Source organism: Suncus etruscus, chromosome 6, assembly GCF_024139225.1.
Source record: "Suncus etruscus isolate mSunEtr1 chromosome 6, mSunEtr1.pri.cur, whole genome shotgun sequence".
NCBI lineage: Eukaryota > Metazoa > Chordata > Mammalia > Eulipotyphla > Soricidae > Suncus > Suncus etruscus.
Genome location: NC_064853.1, coordinates 38,162,373 through 38,179,718, shown reverse-complemented (window position 1 = coordinate 38,179,718; position 17,346 = coordinate 38,162,373). Strand labels below are relative to the sequence as shown.

At 40.6% G+C, this 17,346-nt stretch overlaps 1 protein-coding gene across 1 annotated transcript in view; it reads left to right on the top strand.

Annotated features, from left to right (window-relative positions):
- Positions 1–17,346, top strand: part of MACF1 (microtubule actin crosslinking factor 1) — a 413,147-nt gene that overhangs the window by 383,967 nt on the left and 11,834 nt on the right. The window contains exons 88-97 of the mRNA XM_049774609.1: positions 1,395–1,538; positions 2,184–2,372; positions 6,154–6,274; positions 6,808–6,971; positions 8,550–8,712; positions 10,017–10,171; positions 11,432–11,506; positions 12,544–12,561; positions 15,798–15,915; positions 16,661–16,729. Coding sequence (XP_049630566.1) covers positions 1,395–1,538; positions 2,184–2,372; positions 6,154–6,274; positions 6,808–6,971; positions 8,550–8,712; positions 10,017–10,171; positions 11,432–11,506; positions 12,544–12,561; positions 15,798–15,915; positions 16,661–16,729 — 1,216 coding nt within the window. The remainder of the gene's footprint in view (positions 1–1,394; positions 1,539–2,183; positions 2,373–6,153; positions 6,275–6,807; positions 6,972–8,549; positions 8,713–10,016; positions 10,172–11,431; positions 11,507–12,543; positions 12,562–15,797; positions 15,916–16,660; positions 16,730–17,346) is intronic.

Below are 17,346 nucleotides of genomic sequence, written 5' to 3'. Positions count from 1 at the left end.
GGCTCAAGGAAAGCAGCCTTTGTTTAGAAATATGAGATCTTAGATGAAAAGAAACAGGTTCCAAATGAGCCCAGTTTACTAGTTAAACAAGAATGAAAGGGAATTATATTTATGATACTTCAAAGATTATTTACTCATTTGTTTTTACAGAATTACTGTACATTGATGTCTGGAGCAATAGTACAGTGGGTGAGGTGTTGGTCTTGCATATAGCTAATCCAGGTTTGACCTCTGACCTCCCATATAGTCCCCAGAGTACCACTAGAAGTAATTTCTGAACACAGAGCTAGGAATAACCCCTAAGCATTGCCAGGTGTGGCCCAAAAAACTAACCAAAAAAAGAAAAAAAATACAGGGCCGGAGCAGTGGTGCAGGGCGTAAGGCACCTTGCACACACTAGCCTAGGATGGGCCACGGTTCACTCCCCCGATGTCCCATATGGGGCAATTTCTGAGTGTTTAGCTAGGAGTAACCTCTGAGCGTCACCAAGGTGGCCCAAAAAAAAACAAAAAAACCTATACATTAGTTTTAAACTTGTTAAACAGCGTGGTATTAAACAAAACATGACTCCTGCACCTTTATTCTTCGTTCACACAAGCACTTGGTTGCCCTCTATTACCAGCTTTATGTCCCAGTCTGTCACCCTAGAATTGCTTGTCATGTTGCAAGATAGATAAGGTTGTCTCTGGCACCTCAGTCCAGCTACCCTAACAAAGTAGGGAATTTTTTTTTTTTTTAATTTTTGTGTTTCATGCTAGGAAAACTTTAATCTTGGACATTCTGAGACATGAGTTTTTTTTAAGCATCACAGTATGCCCCCTTTGCCCAAGATAATACTGTTTGCCCTATGAAAATGAATAAAAATAGCATTTTTGTAGTGAAATATAGGTGCCATTGATTAAACTCTAGAGTTTCTTTTATGCTACACATGTACTCTACCACAAAGCTACATTCCCCCATCCTCAAAATTGATTATTTTCTTTAAAAGAAACTAATTTAAGAATATTAAAAATGGGGCCGGAGAGATAGCATGGAGGTAAGGCGCTTGCCTCACATGCAGAACGACGGTGGTTCGAATCCCGGCATCCCATATGGTCCCCTGAGCGTAGAGCCAAGAGTAACCTCTGAGCAATGCAAGGTGAGACCCAAAAACCAAAAAAAAAAAAAAAAAAAGAATATTAAAAATGCCATACCCACACATCAAAAAGGAGGCAGGCTATAGATGTTTCTAGACCTTGTTATCACAACAGAGAAAGGTACTCTTGTGTGAAACTTACGAGAAGAAAAAGGATGCCAAAGATACCTAAGTGCAAGATCCCAGAGGTGTATCAGCAATATTAATATTAAGAGGAAGAAAATATGCTGAATTTCTTTGTTTTTAAATTCATGTTTAGGAATTCATGAAGAAAGTGGAAGAAAAGCGAGCAGATGTTAATGCAGCAGTAGCTATGGGGGAAGTGATCTTGGCCGTCTGCCACCCCGATTGCATTACCACCATCAAACACTGGATCACCATCATACGAGCCCGCTTTGAAGAGGTGGGTGGCTTCCTGGTTTTAGAGAAGACATGTGCCTGACAAATTGGATTGATAGCATTAAAATAATACTTACCGAAAAGGGGGGTGGCGGAGAGATAGCATGGAGGTAGGGTGTTTGCCTTGCATGCAGAAGGACAGTGGTTCGAATCCCGGCATCCCATATGGTCTCCCGAGCCTGCCAGGAGCAATTTCTGAGTGTAGAGCCAGGAGTAACCCCTGAGCGCTGCCGGGTTTGACCCAAAAACATAATATTTGTTTTCAAATAGACTCACTTACACGAACATCTCAAGGATTAACTTAGCATTATAGTCCTTACTATATTCTTGTCATATGCAGAAATCTAATCTAAAGACTAGTGCTGGCACTGTGATGTGTTAATTGATTACTTTTGATGCCTATAGTGCATGTTCTTCTCCCCTTCCTAGGAAGTTTTAAGTTTAATGTATGTAAACATAACATTGCCATGTTTTATGTCCTGTATGTTTGTTTTCAGGAGAGCTCACTCTTAAGAGTGAAACTTCTAGACCTTTGGATCACCTTTCACATAAAACATATTAAAATCGGTTATTTGTTTGTTTTCCTTTAAATGGGCAGCAGGATTGTGCTTAACTAAAAGAAGTGGCCATCTCTTTCTCTCTCTCTCAGGTCTTGACATGGGCCAAGCAACACCAGCAGCGTCTTGAAACGGCCCTATCAGAATTGGTGGCAAATGCTGAGCTCTTGGAAGAACTTCTGGCCTGGATCCAGTGGGCTGAGACCACCCTCATTCAGCGAGATCAGGAGCCAATTCCTCAGAACATTGATCGAGTGAAAGCCCTTATTGCTGAGCATCAGGTAACTACATTCTGTTGGCACTGGCACTTCCAGTGTTGATCCTCAAGCACCCCCTGCTCTTTTTTTGTAACATGATTTCATTGTATGTGTGCATACATGCCTGTGTGTGTTAATTTATTTTCTTTGCCCTGCATATTCTGTGTGTGTGTGTGTGTGTGTGTGTACACGTGGTTATGTTGTAAAGGGTTTAATCTAGAGTCCCATACATACGGAGTGTGTGTTCCATCACTGAGCTACATCCCCACACCTTTATCTTCATTTTTCAGTTGCTGATGACCATATTCTTTTTTTTTGGTTTTTGGGCCACACCCGGTGACGCTCAGAGGTTACTCCTGGCTATGCGCTCAGAAGTCGCTCCTGGCTTGGGGGACCATATGGGACACCGGGGGATCGAACCGCGGTCCGTCCAAGGCAGGCACCTTACCTCCAGCGCCACCGCCCGGCCCCTGATGACCATATTCTTACATGTTTATTTTAAAACACACTTAGTTTCAATTTTCTCAGTTTCTCTAGAGCAGGCATTAGCTGAGTCCTCCTCTTTGAGCCAGACATCAGCTCATTGAGCCCACACTCTCAACCATATGGCACTCTCACAACATGGCAGCTGAAGTCTTCCAAGATGGCAGTAGAAACTCCTGCCTACTCTGATAGATCTTAGGACCATCCCATCCTTTTCTTGTTTGCTTGATTTCACTTGGTTTGATTTTGAGTCATACCTGGCAGTACTCAGGTCTTACTTCTGGCTCTGCTTTCAGGAATCATTTTGTTTGTTTGTTTTGTTTTGGGGCCACACTCGGTGGCACTCAGGATTTACTCCTGGCTCTGTGCTCAGAAATTGCTCCTGGCAGGCATGGGGGACCATATGGGATGCCAGGATTTGAACCACTGTTGGTCCTGGGTCGGCCACTTGCAAGGCAAACACCCCACCGCTGTGCTATCTCTTTGGCCCAAAGGAATCATTCTTAATAGTACTCAGGAAGCCATGTGGGGTGCCAGGGATCAAACCTGGGTCAGCTGTTTTCAAGACAAAAGCCAACCTACTGTACTATCTCTTCAGCCCCCGAACATCGCATCCTTTTACTCGGATGTTGCCCACACTCAACGAAAGGGTATCACTCAGGGTATGCACACCAAGAAGAGAAATCCTGGGGCTAAGACAACTACTCTGCCACATCCAGTCTTAATGTCTTGCCTCATTCAACATGGCATTGTCCTAACAGCCTTACACACTTAAGTTCAGAGAAATCTTTTACTTGAATCCAATTACAGATCCAGAAAATACATCAAGCTAAATTGTAGGAAGGCTATCTTAAATGAGTTATCTTTATAATGCAGCCTTCAGAGATAAGTGGGAGTTTTAGTCATGATAATGGACAATGAGTACATCTTAAATGAGTATTATACTGTAGCCATTTGGTCTTTGTTTGGTTTTGCTTTGTTCTTGGCCCTCCAAGGGAAGAGAGACAGACAGAGAAGTGAGAGAGACCTTAACCCCTGTACTATGTCTTAAGCTTGACTTATAGTCCTTTAAATATTTATCAGATCAACCTGACACCTTCCCCACTGAGGTCTCTTTCCATCCAGATTCACTCTCTTTCCTTTCTTTCATGCCCTCTCTTCTGTACTCCTGTTTCCCATTCTGATTGCTCTTTCCTCCAGAATGTCTGTACATAATAGCTCCACCATAGTCCCCAGGGAGTTACAACCCTAATTCTTTGCCTTATTTGCCCTGTGACACAGTAGCCTCTTTCTTCCTTTCTTAAAACTCTTCTTGGAATTTTGGACTAGTGCATGTACCTTGCTCACTGGACCCCACCCTGTTCAATCACCAACACTGCTTAGTCTCCCCACCTTTCACTCCTTTAAGCAATACCCAGTATGACTCAAAATTTTTATAAAAATAATTTTATTTCATCCTGTTTTCCTCCCATCTCTTTAAGCTTTTGTTTTAGTTATCTTAATCTTATATCTATTTGTTTAAGTTGTTCTCTGAAGTTTTGCAGTTACTTTATATATGTCACACCTAGCAGTGCTAGATGGGACTTGGGGTTATATAGTGCCAGGGATCAAACTCAACACCTTATATATTCTAAGTATGTGCTTTTCTTCTTGAGCTTATCTCCTGAGCCCTTTAAATTTTCGTTCTTGACTCTTTTATCGCACTGCTAAGATTGTATCTAATCCAATAGCTTAAGCCCTGTCTGTAAATCATATTCTTCCAGGTCTCCTTCCTTCTCTTCAACATCCTGATATCTTGTAATATATCTTCTGGGAACTGTTCTTGAATTCACAAATACCCAGCAGAGTTAACAGCAAAGATACATTATAATATCTTACATCTCTAAAGGAAAGACAATGGGCCAGAGAGATGGTACAGAGGGTAGGGCATACTTGCATGCAGCCTACCTGGTTTGATTCCTAGCACCCCATGTGTTCCTTCAAGCACTGCCAGGAGTGCTTTCTGAATGCAGAGCCAGGAGAATCCCCTGAAGACCATTGGGTGTGGCCAAAAAAAGTTACAAAGAAAAGGAAATATAGCATTTAAACCGTTTTTTGTTTATTTGTTTTTTGGGGTTTTTTGTTTTGTTTTTTTTTGGGGGGGTCACACCCGGCAGTGCTCAGGGGTTTACTCCTGGCTCTACGCTCAGAAATCGTTCCTGGCAGGCTCGGGGGACCATATGGGATGCCAGGATTCGAACCTCCATACTCTTTCCAGTCCCCTAAACTTTTTTTCTTTATTCTTGCCTCTGCCTGATTCCACTCCTTCCTTTCAAACCTGCCTTCTTTCTTCTTATTCACTAATCAACCCAAAATAGAAGCCTGTGATGTGTCTAGGACCTCTTCCTTTGCTATGCCCTTAATATTTAACCAATTACTTGTTCTTATTTGCACTCTTAAAATATGTCTCTATCTCCTCTGCCCTCACTCAGGCTCTTACCTCATTTATTGCATTATTTTATTTTGCTTTGGGTGATTATTTTTTAAGGGGGGACTAGCGAGGGTGCCTCAACCGGTGGTACATAGGGATTACTCCTGGCTCAGCACTCTCAAGGGACCATATGGAATGATGGGGGATTGAACACAGGTCAGCTGTGTACAAGGCAAACATCCTACACACTGTACTATTGCTCCATCTCTCTGTTGCAATATTTTCTTAATTTGAATCCCACTGTACGTTACTCCCACACCACTTTCTTTACCAAGTTCAAGACTAGCTCTAAAGCAAAAACTTATTATCTCCCTTCTCTAGATTATATTTTGTTGTTGTTGTCCTATTGTTCTCAGAATAAAATCCAGTCCCTGATTGAGGGCTTTCTGAGATTCTGTACTTCTCCAGCCTTTGACCCTTAAACTTACTACTCCTCTAATTGCATCTTTGGCTTTGCCAGGGATCAGAAGGGATATTTTGTTGTCAGTCTTCCTCATGTCCCCCCTTTCTCTCCTTGCCATCCACGTGGCCTGCCCTTCTCCCAGTCCCAGTACTCAAATCAGTAATGAATCTCGAAGCAGCTTCTTGGCACTTAGAACTGTGTGTGCCTATCCTAGGGTCTTCCTTTGCCACCATGTATAATACTCATTGCCCTGACTTATAAGTTTTCTTTAATTGGTTGTGAACTTCTTAAAGTGACTTGTTTAGTCATGCTTCTTAAAAGGAGATCTCAGTTGTGTATAGGTTTTTATTATTTAGTATATCTGTCATAAGCCTGGTTTTGGTAGTAAGACTTGCCTGATTCATTTTAGACCAAGGAAACTCTCAACTCTTTTTCCTATTGCTTAACAGACATTTATGGAGGAGATGACTCGAAAACAGCCTGATGTGGACCGGGTCACCAAGACGTACAAAAGGAAAAACATAGAGCCTCCCCATGCACCATTCATCGAGAAGTCCCGCAGTGGAAGCAGTATGTTTCCAGCCCACTCTGTTAGGAAGCTTGTTTTACTGATTGAAGATGGGCACTTTCCAAGTGCCTCTCAGAAATTTTCCACTTTCCATTTACAAAAAAATACTGACAGACTGTACCCCATTTTCTTGGTGTTGTAGCAAATTTCAAGGTGGTTAGGCAAATCCTTTTGCAGTGGTCTTTCCATTGTTTTGATTGTCAGGGATGCCTATTAACATTTGGTTTGCATTAAAGAAATTATAAATCAATTTCTATAGACCTTCATATTATTTGAGTAGTCATTTCCTCAACTAATTGAGAATAAATCCAACTGATTAGAAACAGATCAATTATTTCCTGTTATCTGAGGAGAAGGACCTATAGTTTTAAAAAAAAAAAAAGCATGCTGTCACATCTAAATACTGCCAGGTCCTTTTGTTTTATTTCTGTTATTTGGCAGGATATGTAAAGTTCTGATTTATGCATAGATGCCTATTTCTCTTTCTAAGGTAAGAAACAAAACTTATTTGTATCTCATTTGTATTTTCTTTTAGGGAAGTCTGTGAATCAACCCACACCTCCTCCCATGCCCATCCTTTCCCAGTCTGAAGCAAAGAATCCACGAATCAATCAGCTCTCAGCTCGCTGGCAGCAGGTGTGGCTGTTAGCACTGGAGCGGCAGCGGAAGCTGAATGATGCATTGGATAGGTTAGAGGAGGTAAGCAGCCTTCTTTAGAAGGAAGCAGCTTTTATCAAAAGATAGTCCTCATGATCCGGTATTCTGTCCTTCAGGCCCCTAAAGAAAAGATACATATCATAGTGTTGGTGATGGGCAGGCATGATCCGGTTAGTCTATCCTTCAGGCCCCTAAAGAAAAGACACATATAATGTTGGTGGTGGGCAGCCAGAAAACAGTCCCTGGGGTCCAGCCTAAGACCCTGCCACCACCCCTTACTTTGGTCAGATCAGGAGCCTAACCTCCCATATTCCCTTCAAATATGTGACTTATTACAAAAGGACTATTACTGGTCAGCAAGATAATACAAGTAGGGTACTTTGCTTATGGTGGACTTGGAGTTGATCCCCAGAACCCCATGTAGTCCCCTATGTCCAGCCAGGAGTGATCCCTGAGCACTGCTAGGTATGGCCCCAAAACAAAAATAAATAATAAAGTAGCCATTACTATGCTCTTGTAACAATAAAAGCTATACAATTATGGGTAGAATCCTTATGTTCCTGAGAACTATAGACATAGTACAGCAAATTAGGGTACTTGCTTGCCTTGCACGCTGCTGACCAGGGTGCAATCTTCTGCATACCATATTGTCCCCAAGCAAGATTAATTCCTGAGTGGAAGAACCAGGAGTGATCCTTAACATTGCCAGGTTTAGCTCCAAAACAAAAGAATCTTTATGATCTTGTTATTCTATGAGTTTTCGTTAGCTTATGAAAAGCAAGTCTAATTTGAAGTATGATTAACCATTCTAAAAATAATAAAACTACCCTTGCTGGTTTCTAAAATAAATCTCTAATATCATTTATATTTTTTTCATTTGTGCGTATCAAAGCAACTATGCCTGGAAGTGAGTGTTCTGTGTTTTTATTATTTCTGTAGGTCAGTTGAGTTTCGAGCATATTTGGTTTGGGCTTTTTCTTTTTCCCCCCATTCCTTCCAACTTCAGAGTTGGAAAGACCAGTGGGGGAAACTGCTACTGTTGAATTCAGGCTGAGTCTGAATCACTAACATAGTCCACACTCTGCCTTGCCTACATGAACAAGCCTCCTGTTACCTGTCAAGGCCAAATGTTCATCATGGAAATCAGATGGTGCCTTTTCAAAGAAACATGTTCACATGTAGGGTTGGATTATTAATGCTTTCAGCCCAAACTAAAATAATCTCATTTTAGAAAACATGAGCTTCCCAAAGTAGTCCTACGTGTGATCGTCGTTTCTTTCAAAGTCATGGTGAGTGAGGAGTGCTGAGAACTTCTCTCTCAGGTGGACTCCATTCCCTTACATGGAGACATGCAAGGGAAAAGCAAGGCTGCCTCCAATGACATCTTCGTTGTGACAGTTGCACTGTTACAGTTTCTCCTCCACTGCCTGTGTGAATTAAACTTGGCTTTATACAGAAGAGCCTAAGTGTGCCTTCACAAAAGAGGCCACACACACAGCCTTGTTGATATGCTTCCCGAAGGCCTGCATGGCTTTACTGGATGTCTGGAAGTTTTTGTTCTCTGGGCAGACTTGAAAACCAAAACAATAGGTCTTGTTGACACCTCTGATGTCTCCCTAGTTGAAGGAATTTGCCAACTTTGACTTCGATGTCTGGAGGAAAAAGTATATGCGTTGGATGAATCACAAAAAGTCTCGAGTGATGGATTTCTTCCGGCGAATCGACAAAGACCAGGATGGGAAGATAACGCGACAGGAGTTTATTGATGGCATCCTAGCATCCAGTGAGTGAAGTCATGCTTCCAAACAGGGCACACACTTGGATTCTATGTATTCATTATATAGAGAAGCAGGTGATATCCTTGATAAACGGGCTTTCTGAATTAAACGTTTTAGTTGTAGGGAGTAGGGAATAGAGCTGCTTATGGGGATTCAGGAAAATGGCTCAAAGGACTGAAGTGCATGCTTATATGTGGGAGTTGTAGATTTGATCTCTGGTAACACCTAGTCCCAATAGTACTGCAGGCAGCAGACCCCATACAGTGAGCTGGAAGTAGCCCCTGGGTACTGTCAAATGTGCCGCCTCTTCATTCCAAAAATGAAATAACTAAAACCAGTCTGTTACTTTGATGGGCCAGAATGATAGGTAGCACAGCAGGTAGGGCATTTGCCTTTCACACACTGACTTAGGTTTGAGCCCCACTTTCCATATGACTCCCCCAAGCTTTCCAAGAGTAATTTCTTTCTTTTCTATTTTTTTTTTTTTGGAGTAATTTCTAAGTGCAGAGCTAGGAGTACCCCCTGAACACTATTGGGTGTGACCCAAACTCACCTCCCAAAAAAGAATGTCATTTTTCTGATAATTTAAAAAATGAATACACTTGGGGCCAGAGTGATACCACAGTGGTAGAGCATTACCTTGCACACAGCTGACCCAGGATGTACCTGGGTTCGATCCCCGGCATCCCATATGGTCCCCCAAGCCAGGAGTGAGTTCTGAATGCATAGCCAGGAGTAACTCCTGAGCGTCACCGAATATGGTCCAAAAACAAAAAAAAAAAAGGTATTCTTTGAGATATGGCAAGCAAAATATTTTTGAAGTCTGTATAAGTAATGAAGCTAACTTTGGGGAATGATAAGATTCTAAATAAGCTGTTCAAAAATGTGTTGATTGGGGCAGAATAAATAGTATAGTGAGTAGGGCATTTGCCTTCTATGCAGCTGACAAGAGTTTAATCCCTGGCATACCAAGCAGTGCTGAGAAAGCTAAGAGTGACCACTGAGCATTTCTGGGTGTGGTTCCTTTCCCCCGCAAAAAAAAAAAAGTTTTGGAGTTAGGTAGCTCTATATGCTGAGTACATGCAAAACATCCTGTGCAGGTAGGAGACTTAAATTCTTAGCAATACTTCACAGCTAATAGTCATTTGGGTAAAGTATCTGGGTGTGGTCTTTATTTACAACCTCTTCACTTTTCTAAAATAGTTTGTTTTTTCAGAAAAATCAAGAAAATAACTTTTCTTTTAATAGTATTTGTGTAACCCAACTATGTAAGCAGTTTTAATGTTCCCAAATGTTCAATTTTCTCTAGAATTTCCTACCACCAAGCTAGAGATGACTGCTGTTGCTGACATTTTTGACAGAGATGGGGATGGCTACATTGATTACTACGAATTTGTAGCTGCTCTCCATCCCAATAAAGATGCTTACCGACCAACCACAGATGCTGACAAAATTGAAGATGAGGTATATGAAACATTGTTTTGAGTACATTTCTGATCACAGACCTCTACTTTCCTAAGTTTGGTTGGGGTTACATCAGACCTGTAACTTAACCCATAGGAGGTGACTGTTTTCCTGCTGTTTGGAAATCCCTATATGAATGTCATTGCCTGCCCTTGAGGATCTCTGGCCTTTGAGTTCCTTGGATCAATCTAAATGACTTCTTACTCTGCAGTTTACAGAGAACCTTACACATTCATTCTGATTCAAACAGAACATAGAGCAGATTACTCTCTTGGTCTTGGTCTTTTCCTCTCAAAATTCAGGGATTTTAAGGCCCAATAAATAGGACAGTGTATTTGGCATTTGTCTTGCATGCAAGCAACCCAGTTTAGATTCCATATGTTCTCCCAAGAACCTCCAGGAGTAATTCCTGAGTGCAGAGCCAGGAGTAACCCATGAACATCGTCAGGTGTGGCCCCAAAACAACTACTTCTCTCCCAAAACATTATAGGATATTATCTTCAGATATAAAAATTAAGGAACAAAATATGTAAAATATCATTTCAGATGATGTGTTTCCATCAGACTTTCTGCCTAGTTAAACATTTTAGTAACTCTTCCAGTAACATCGAAATTCCAGAATCTGTTGATTCTGGGAAGAAAAATCAGTGGGCCTTTCTTAGGAACACTATCATACCACAGAGCTTACTTCCAGGGAACTGGAATGAGTTTCTTGGGGCTTTTAGCTCAAACTTCACATCCATTCACAATTAGCTTTTGGGGCCAGTGCAATATAGTACAGCGGGTAGGGATTTTGCCTTAAGTATGACTGACCTGGGTTCCATTCCTGGCATCCTATATGGTGCCCTGAGTGTGCCAGGAGTGATTTCTGAGCACTGCCAGGTGTGGCCCCCCAAAACACACACACACACACACACACACACACACACACACAGAGTTTCCTTTGTCAGTTGATTTTGATGAGTTATATTAGCAAATGTCCCTGAAGGAATTTTGAGTGCAAGAACTCATTTTAGGGAACTGATCAATAGTATAGTGGGTAAAGCACTTAATTGCTTTGCATGTAGCCAACCCAGGCTCAATTCCCAGCATCCCATATGATGCTCTGAGCACACCAGGAATGATCCCCAAGCTCAAAGCCAGAAGTCAGCCCTAAACACTAGGGTGTGGCCCAAAAACTATTTTTGTGTGTGTGTGTGTGTGTTTCATGTTTCTCTGAAGAAGAATCATGCTATTTTTTTAATTGTTCACAACCAATAGGTCACAAGACAAGTGGCTCAGTGCAAATGTGCAAAAAGGTTTCAAGTGGAACAGATTGGAGAAAATAAATATCGGGTAAGGAATCAAAAATCAGTGGTGTCTTTCTTCCCAGGTGGCCCTTACAGGTAAAAAGCAGTCCGAGAAGGCCAGCTCACAGATCCCATCATCTTCCTTCTGCCTCTGCTTCAGGCACAGAAGACCATTAAGGCCTGAGTTGTGATTACTTTCCTCTCACAGATGCCAAACATCAAACTAAGAATAGTGCTCCCCCAGCCCCCACCCACCTAGAGTTTGGTCTGGAAAATATCTGTTTGGATGACTGTAGTCTGTGCTTGACTTTTAGCAGAATCTGTCATTTTGAGCCAGGGCTTGAGAGGGCTGAGAAATTAGTATCAAAACTATAAGGTCTTGAGTTTGCTCTGAGTTCAAGTCAGGGCCTGGATACCCAGGGTTATAATAGGATCAGTAGTTTTCCCTGGCACTCCATTAGAGTATTGCCAAAACAGAACTGAACTGGTTTAGCTGGGGGGGGGGGGGCATTTTTAGAAGTCTGAAACAGTTTATATACTCAGCAGTTCAATCCTAAAATATATTCAGGATTCTCTAAAGAAAATCTAGGATTGGCAAAAAGGATTTAAATGACGATGTCTGATTGTGCTAAAAGCACAACACACATGCACCAAGTGAAAAACAAGAAAACCTATATATATGATATGAGTACATCAGAAGTGCCTTCAGAGTACAACAAAACTCATTTTGTTTCTGTTACTTCAGAGTCTAGGATGACTCTTAATTGGATCCAACATAGAGCATTTAGTTAATAAAGTTCCAAATAACTTTATGCTTATCGTGTTTTATTTCTTGTTGTTTTTTATAATTCCTGTAAGAGAATCTAGTTAACAAGAGTAACGTAGAGTAGAAAATTTAAGTTTTCATTTATACAACCGGTTCCTATGTCAGGAACGTAATAGAGTTTATATAGTTAGTATGGGTCCCCATGTTTGGAGATGATAACATGAATGCATAATTTTCATGTCTTAGTGTGAATTTTACAAAATGTTCTTTTTTTTCCCTCTCCCATTTTCTTCATCCTTTCTTATTACTGTCTGTAGTTCTTCCTCGGCAACCAGGTACAGTGTGCCTTGCAACATTCCCCTTCTGAGTGGAAATGGTCTGTGTAGCTAATGCTGCCTTTGCTCTGGGAAAGGACATCATCTGAAGCATGCCTGGGTCACATCTGGTTATCTTACCAAGTGGAGAAATTCCAATAGAACTAGCATTATAAAGCTTTCTTAGCAGCAAAAGAAACAAGGTCTTCGTTTTTTAAGAAGATGGAATTTTTTGTTCAGAATTATACTGGCTAAAGACAATGATATCAAGCTGGATTTATAAGCAATATGGTACAGGGGAAATTGAAATTATATTTATTAATCTATCCCACTGCTGAACAGAATTTTGTCTTTTATGTTGGAAGTCAGAATAGCAGACCATACAGGTTTTTTTTTTTATTTATACCAAGTATTTTAATAGTTAACACAAAGGTCATATCTTCTAAGTCAAAAGTTCTTTAAATAAGTGCAATACAGTCTGTTCTAATACATTATTAATATAGATGGGAACTTGTATTTATATTTTATAATTATAAAGTACCTGATAAGTAACATTGGCCATAGACTCAAGTTTGCTGGTCATGCCAGCCAGCTAAAATCCAGTGGGATTCAACTAGACATGTATAAAGATTGAATGTTTTTTACTCCACTTGGTAACTCTAACCTCTTAGATCTTTCTGAGGGTTCTGGGGTCCTGTATCTTCAGATGGAAGGAAGTTGCATGAATAAAATCTGTCTTTCGTTATGAAATTTAAAATACTTAGGAATTTATTTTCACTCAGTTCCAGTCACACAATAATTACTAACTACAGTAACATGTTAGGTCAGTGGGAAAGAAATTAAAGACAAAGCAGTGAAACATGCTTTAAAAATATCACTGCATGTGGGTACCTGGTAATAACTATAGGAAATGCCTAATGTCTGCATGAGGGTATCAGGGCTCTCTTTTTATTTGGGGTATTTTTGTTGTTGTTTTTATTGTTGTTTTTCACTGCCTTGAGCTGAATGTTGACCTCGTGTATGTAAGGCTATTAAGTGCTCTACAGCTTAGCTACATGCTGGCCCTTTGAAGAGGTGCTGACATGCTTCTCTTCTGCTACATTAATCAGCTGTGAGTTCTAGTGTTTGGAACAGAAGTTTGTTTTAGGACCAGAGAAAGAGTACAGCATATATAGCACTTGCCTTGCACACAGCTGATCCAAGTTACATCCACCAAATATAGTCCCTATGTAGAGCATCACTAGGAGTAAGCTCTGAGCACAGCTGGTTGTGGCCTCCTAATAAAATAAACAGAAGTTCCTTTTATATAGGAGGCATCCAAGGCCCAAAGGACTGCCTTCCTGCCATCACTGTATCGCTCTATAGCTCCATGGCCAAACTTCTGCAAGAACCAGTGCTCTGTGATTTGCTGCAGGAGGTAGAAACAGATGTGACTGTTGTCCTTAAGACTGTTCTGAGGTTTCTGCCTCCCTCACTACACAGCTCTGCCAAGTTTGCTCAGACCCCCATTTTTAGAGTTACTGTCACCCCTTCCACCACACCTTAGTCTGACCTCAACTTCCTTTGCCAATTTTGGCTCCTGGTTTGGACTAAACCTCCCTCTCTCCATAACTCACCAGAAACAACTTAAAACCTTTTAGAGAGAACTCTAATAACTTCAGAGGGAAAAAATAATAATAATAATAAATGGAGTGATTCTCTCTAAAGGCTAACAAATTATAGGTTATAGTAATGGAAGATTATAGTACATCTTGGGTTTTGGACGACTGTATAGCCCCTTATTTCCCTTCTCTTATTGCCTCTCCGGAGAAAACCCCAAGTACATCACTTTAGTTCTAGCAGAATCCTCTATTCCTCCCTAGTGCCTCATTTTCACCCACAGCACCCAGCATCTGAGGGTGACAATTTCACAAGCCAAAGGGGCAGCTTCCTTCCCAGGACAGGACATTTCTCCTCTCACACCTCTGGATCCTCACTTTAGTGCTCTTTAATCGTCACAGTGCTTTTGCAGTAGCCACTTTAGTAGAAACTTAAAACTGCATGATATGAAAGGTATAGACCTATTTTACTTTCTAAGTGAGGTCTGGGAAGGGAGGGATATTTTTCAGTCACCTTGCCTGTATAAACAATACATTTGTCACTGCCCAGTGGTCTGCAGAATCACCATAAATACATTAATTTTGAAGGAGGTTGTTATGTGTCTTCAAATATCCTCTCTGACATTTTTAATTTTAGGCCCATTTTAAAGTTATAGTTCTTTGTAACTTCCCCAAAAAAATTTTGAATCACATTTTCAAAATTCTATTTCCTCAAATGTTTGGTTTGCTTCTCTGACCTTGTTGTGATTCTTTTTTGTTACCTTACTCTGTTTTGGAAAGAGGGTAATTCATACCCTCAAACTATAGATGTTAGCAGAGCTGAAAAGTGGGAATGCTTAAGCAAGGAGTAAATATCAGGGCCAAAGCACAGCAATAGGTCTTACCCAGAACTGACCCTGGTTCGATCCCCGGCATCCCATAATGGTCCCCTGAGCCTGCCAGGAGCTATTTCTGAGTGCAGAGCCAGAATGGTCAAAACAAAAGTAAATATCAGAGGTTGCCTTAACATCCCAAAATGATTGTTAATTGCTATGTTTAATCAGTATTGTAAATTAAATTTTTAATTCTTCAACTAAATTTTAGCATACGTGTTACCCAATCATTTGTTTAAGAAAAATTTCTGCTGGTTTCATCACAAAGAATACTTAAAATTTCTGTCTGAAAAATCTAATGTGGAAAATCAAATTTTCTTCTAAGCTTATAGAATAATGATGCTTTGCACGGGTTTACTTAAGCTTAAAATATTATTTCTGTTCTTTAAGTCTTGAGCATACTATATTCAGAGGTTGACATCAATCTTATATTTGCCTTTTTTTATTCAAAACAAACTGGCATTAACAGCAACAACTATAAGCTTCAATTGTAAAAGCTTGAAAGGAACATGACTCAGGTTCTGTTAGTCCTATACTCCCCTTTTGATGTGACGATCAAAAAATAGCTTTATCCCAATGGATAAATGGATAGCAAGACACTGTCCTTAGCTTGATTTGGTTTGTCATTAGTTTTGGCCTTTCCATGTTTTAAATTCATTGTGAAAGCAATGCAAAATGGAGCTAGAAGTTCTCGAGCTGCCGCATTGTCATTTCCTCTGAATACAGTCTGCTCTGGGAAAAGCTCAGGTCTGCTCTGAGGCACTCACCACTTTCCTTGGTCCTGCAGTTTGGGGACTCCCAGCAGCTGCGGCTGGTCCGCATCCTGCGCAGCACAGTGATGGTTCGTGTCGGTGGAGGATGGATGGCCCTGGATGAATTTTTAGTCAAAAATGATCCCTGTCGAGGTAAGGAACGATCGATTGATACTAAGTATGTATAACATGGTGGGTGCACCATTTGTCTTTTGTGCCTCAGAAAGTGGTGGTGGTGGGGTCTGCTTTTCAGTTAAGCTGCCCAGATGTCATTCACAGCCAGATTAGATCTCAGGTCCCAGGGAAGAGGTAAAGGAAAAGATCTGCTGTTAAGGAAGCAGATTCAGAGGAACACTGCAAGGGAATTAAGGAAGTCATTACTATCACTTGATGCTTCATGTTAGAGGCTTTAGGAAGGGGAGCCCAAGAAGCCCTTTAGGTTTTGGATCAGTGCTCCACGTCTTTCTACTGCTAATTCCTGTTCCTGGAATTCAGGGAGGGTTGGCTCCTCCCTCACCCAGAAGGACTGAGGAGCTCCTTTGACCAGGTGAGAATATAAAGTATTAGCAGTAGTTTGCATATTAAGATAAGCTGACATACATAAGGATAGGTGGAATCTCTGCTAAACATGAAGAGCTGGCAGACCCTTCTGGCAGGAAAGAAGGCTATGCTCAGTATGAGTGGTGGTCCTGCAGTTAGGGATATTTGAGGATTACCACTGTGACCCAAGTTCCACCTGCTAAATCCTCTCCAACTACCTTTTCTTTCTCCTCTTAGCAGAGCTGCATGTGGATATACCCCAGGCTCCCCCATTGTCTGCCAGTTTGTCTTTCTTGACCAGTTTCTGCATTTCCTGCTCTGTCTGTGTTTTTTGTGTTTATATATTTTTTTATTCTAGTTCACCATCCCGGGAATAAAATAAAGCGTTCTGATTCCAGCTCTTCGGTTTCCAGTCAGTCTCCCATAGGTTGGCTTTTAAGCTTTGTTCCTGTTTCTAAGCCCACTGAGAATGGCTTTGCTTCCTGAACAATAAGGCTCTTGGCTCTTTGTATCTGCTGCCTTAATATGGATGCTTTGGATTAGCCAAACCATAACTTTACTAATAATTATAAGGTGTCAGCTAAAATACTCTTTAAGACAAGACCCATGGGTGGTTTATTGTTTTGTTTTCTGAATTTGTTTCTTTGGTTTTAGTTTAGTTTAGTTTTGTTTTTTGATAATGTTTTTTTTATTTCTAAATTGTTTCTTCAGTTTTTGGGATGTTGTTGTTGTTTGTTGTTTTTGTTTTATTTTTGTATCACCCAGTAATGCTAAGGGGTTACTACTGACTCTGCATTCAGGAATCACTCCTAGCAGACCCTAAAGACCATATGAAATGCCAGGGATAAAAAATGGTCAACTGTGTATGCCATATTATCACTCTATCCTCTGAATTTGTTTCTTTTATAAATTTCTCTAAATAGCATTTTCTTTACTACACAGTATTGTACATACTTTTCAAATAACAATTTGTATTTTTATCACAATTGAATACTATTGTTATCTCTATTTTGCAGAATATGAAATTGGAGTATAAAAATTAAA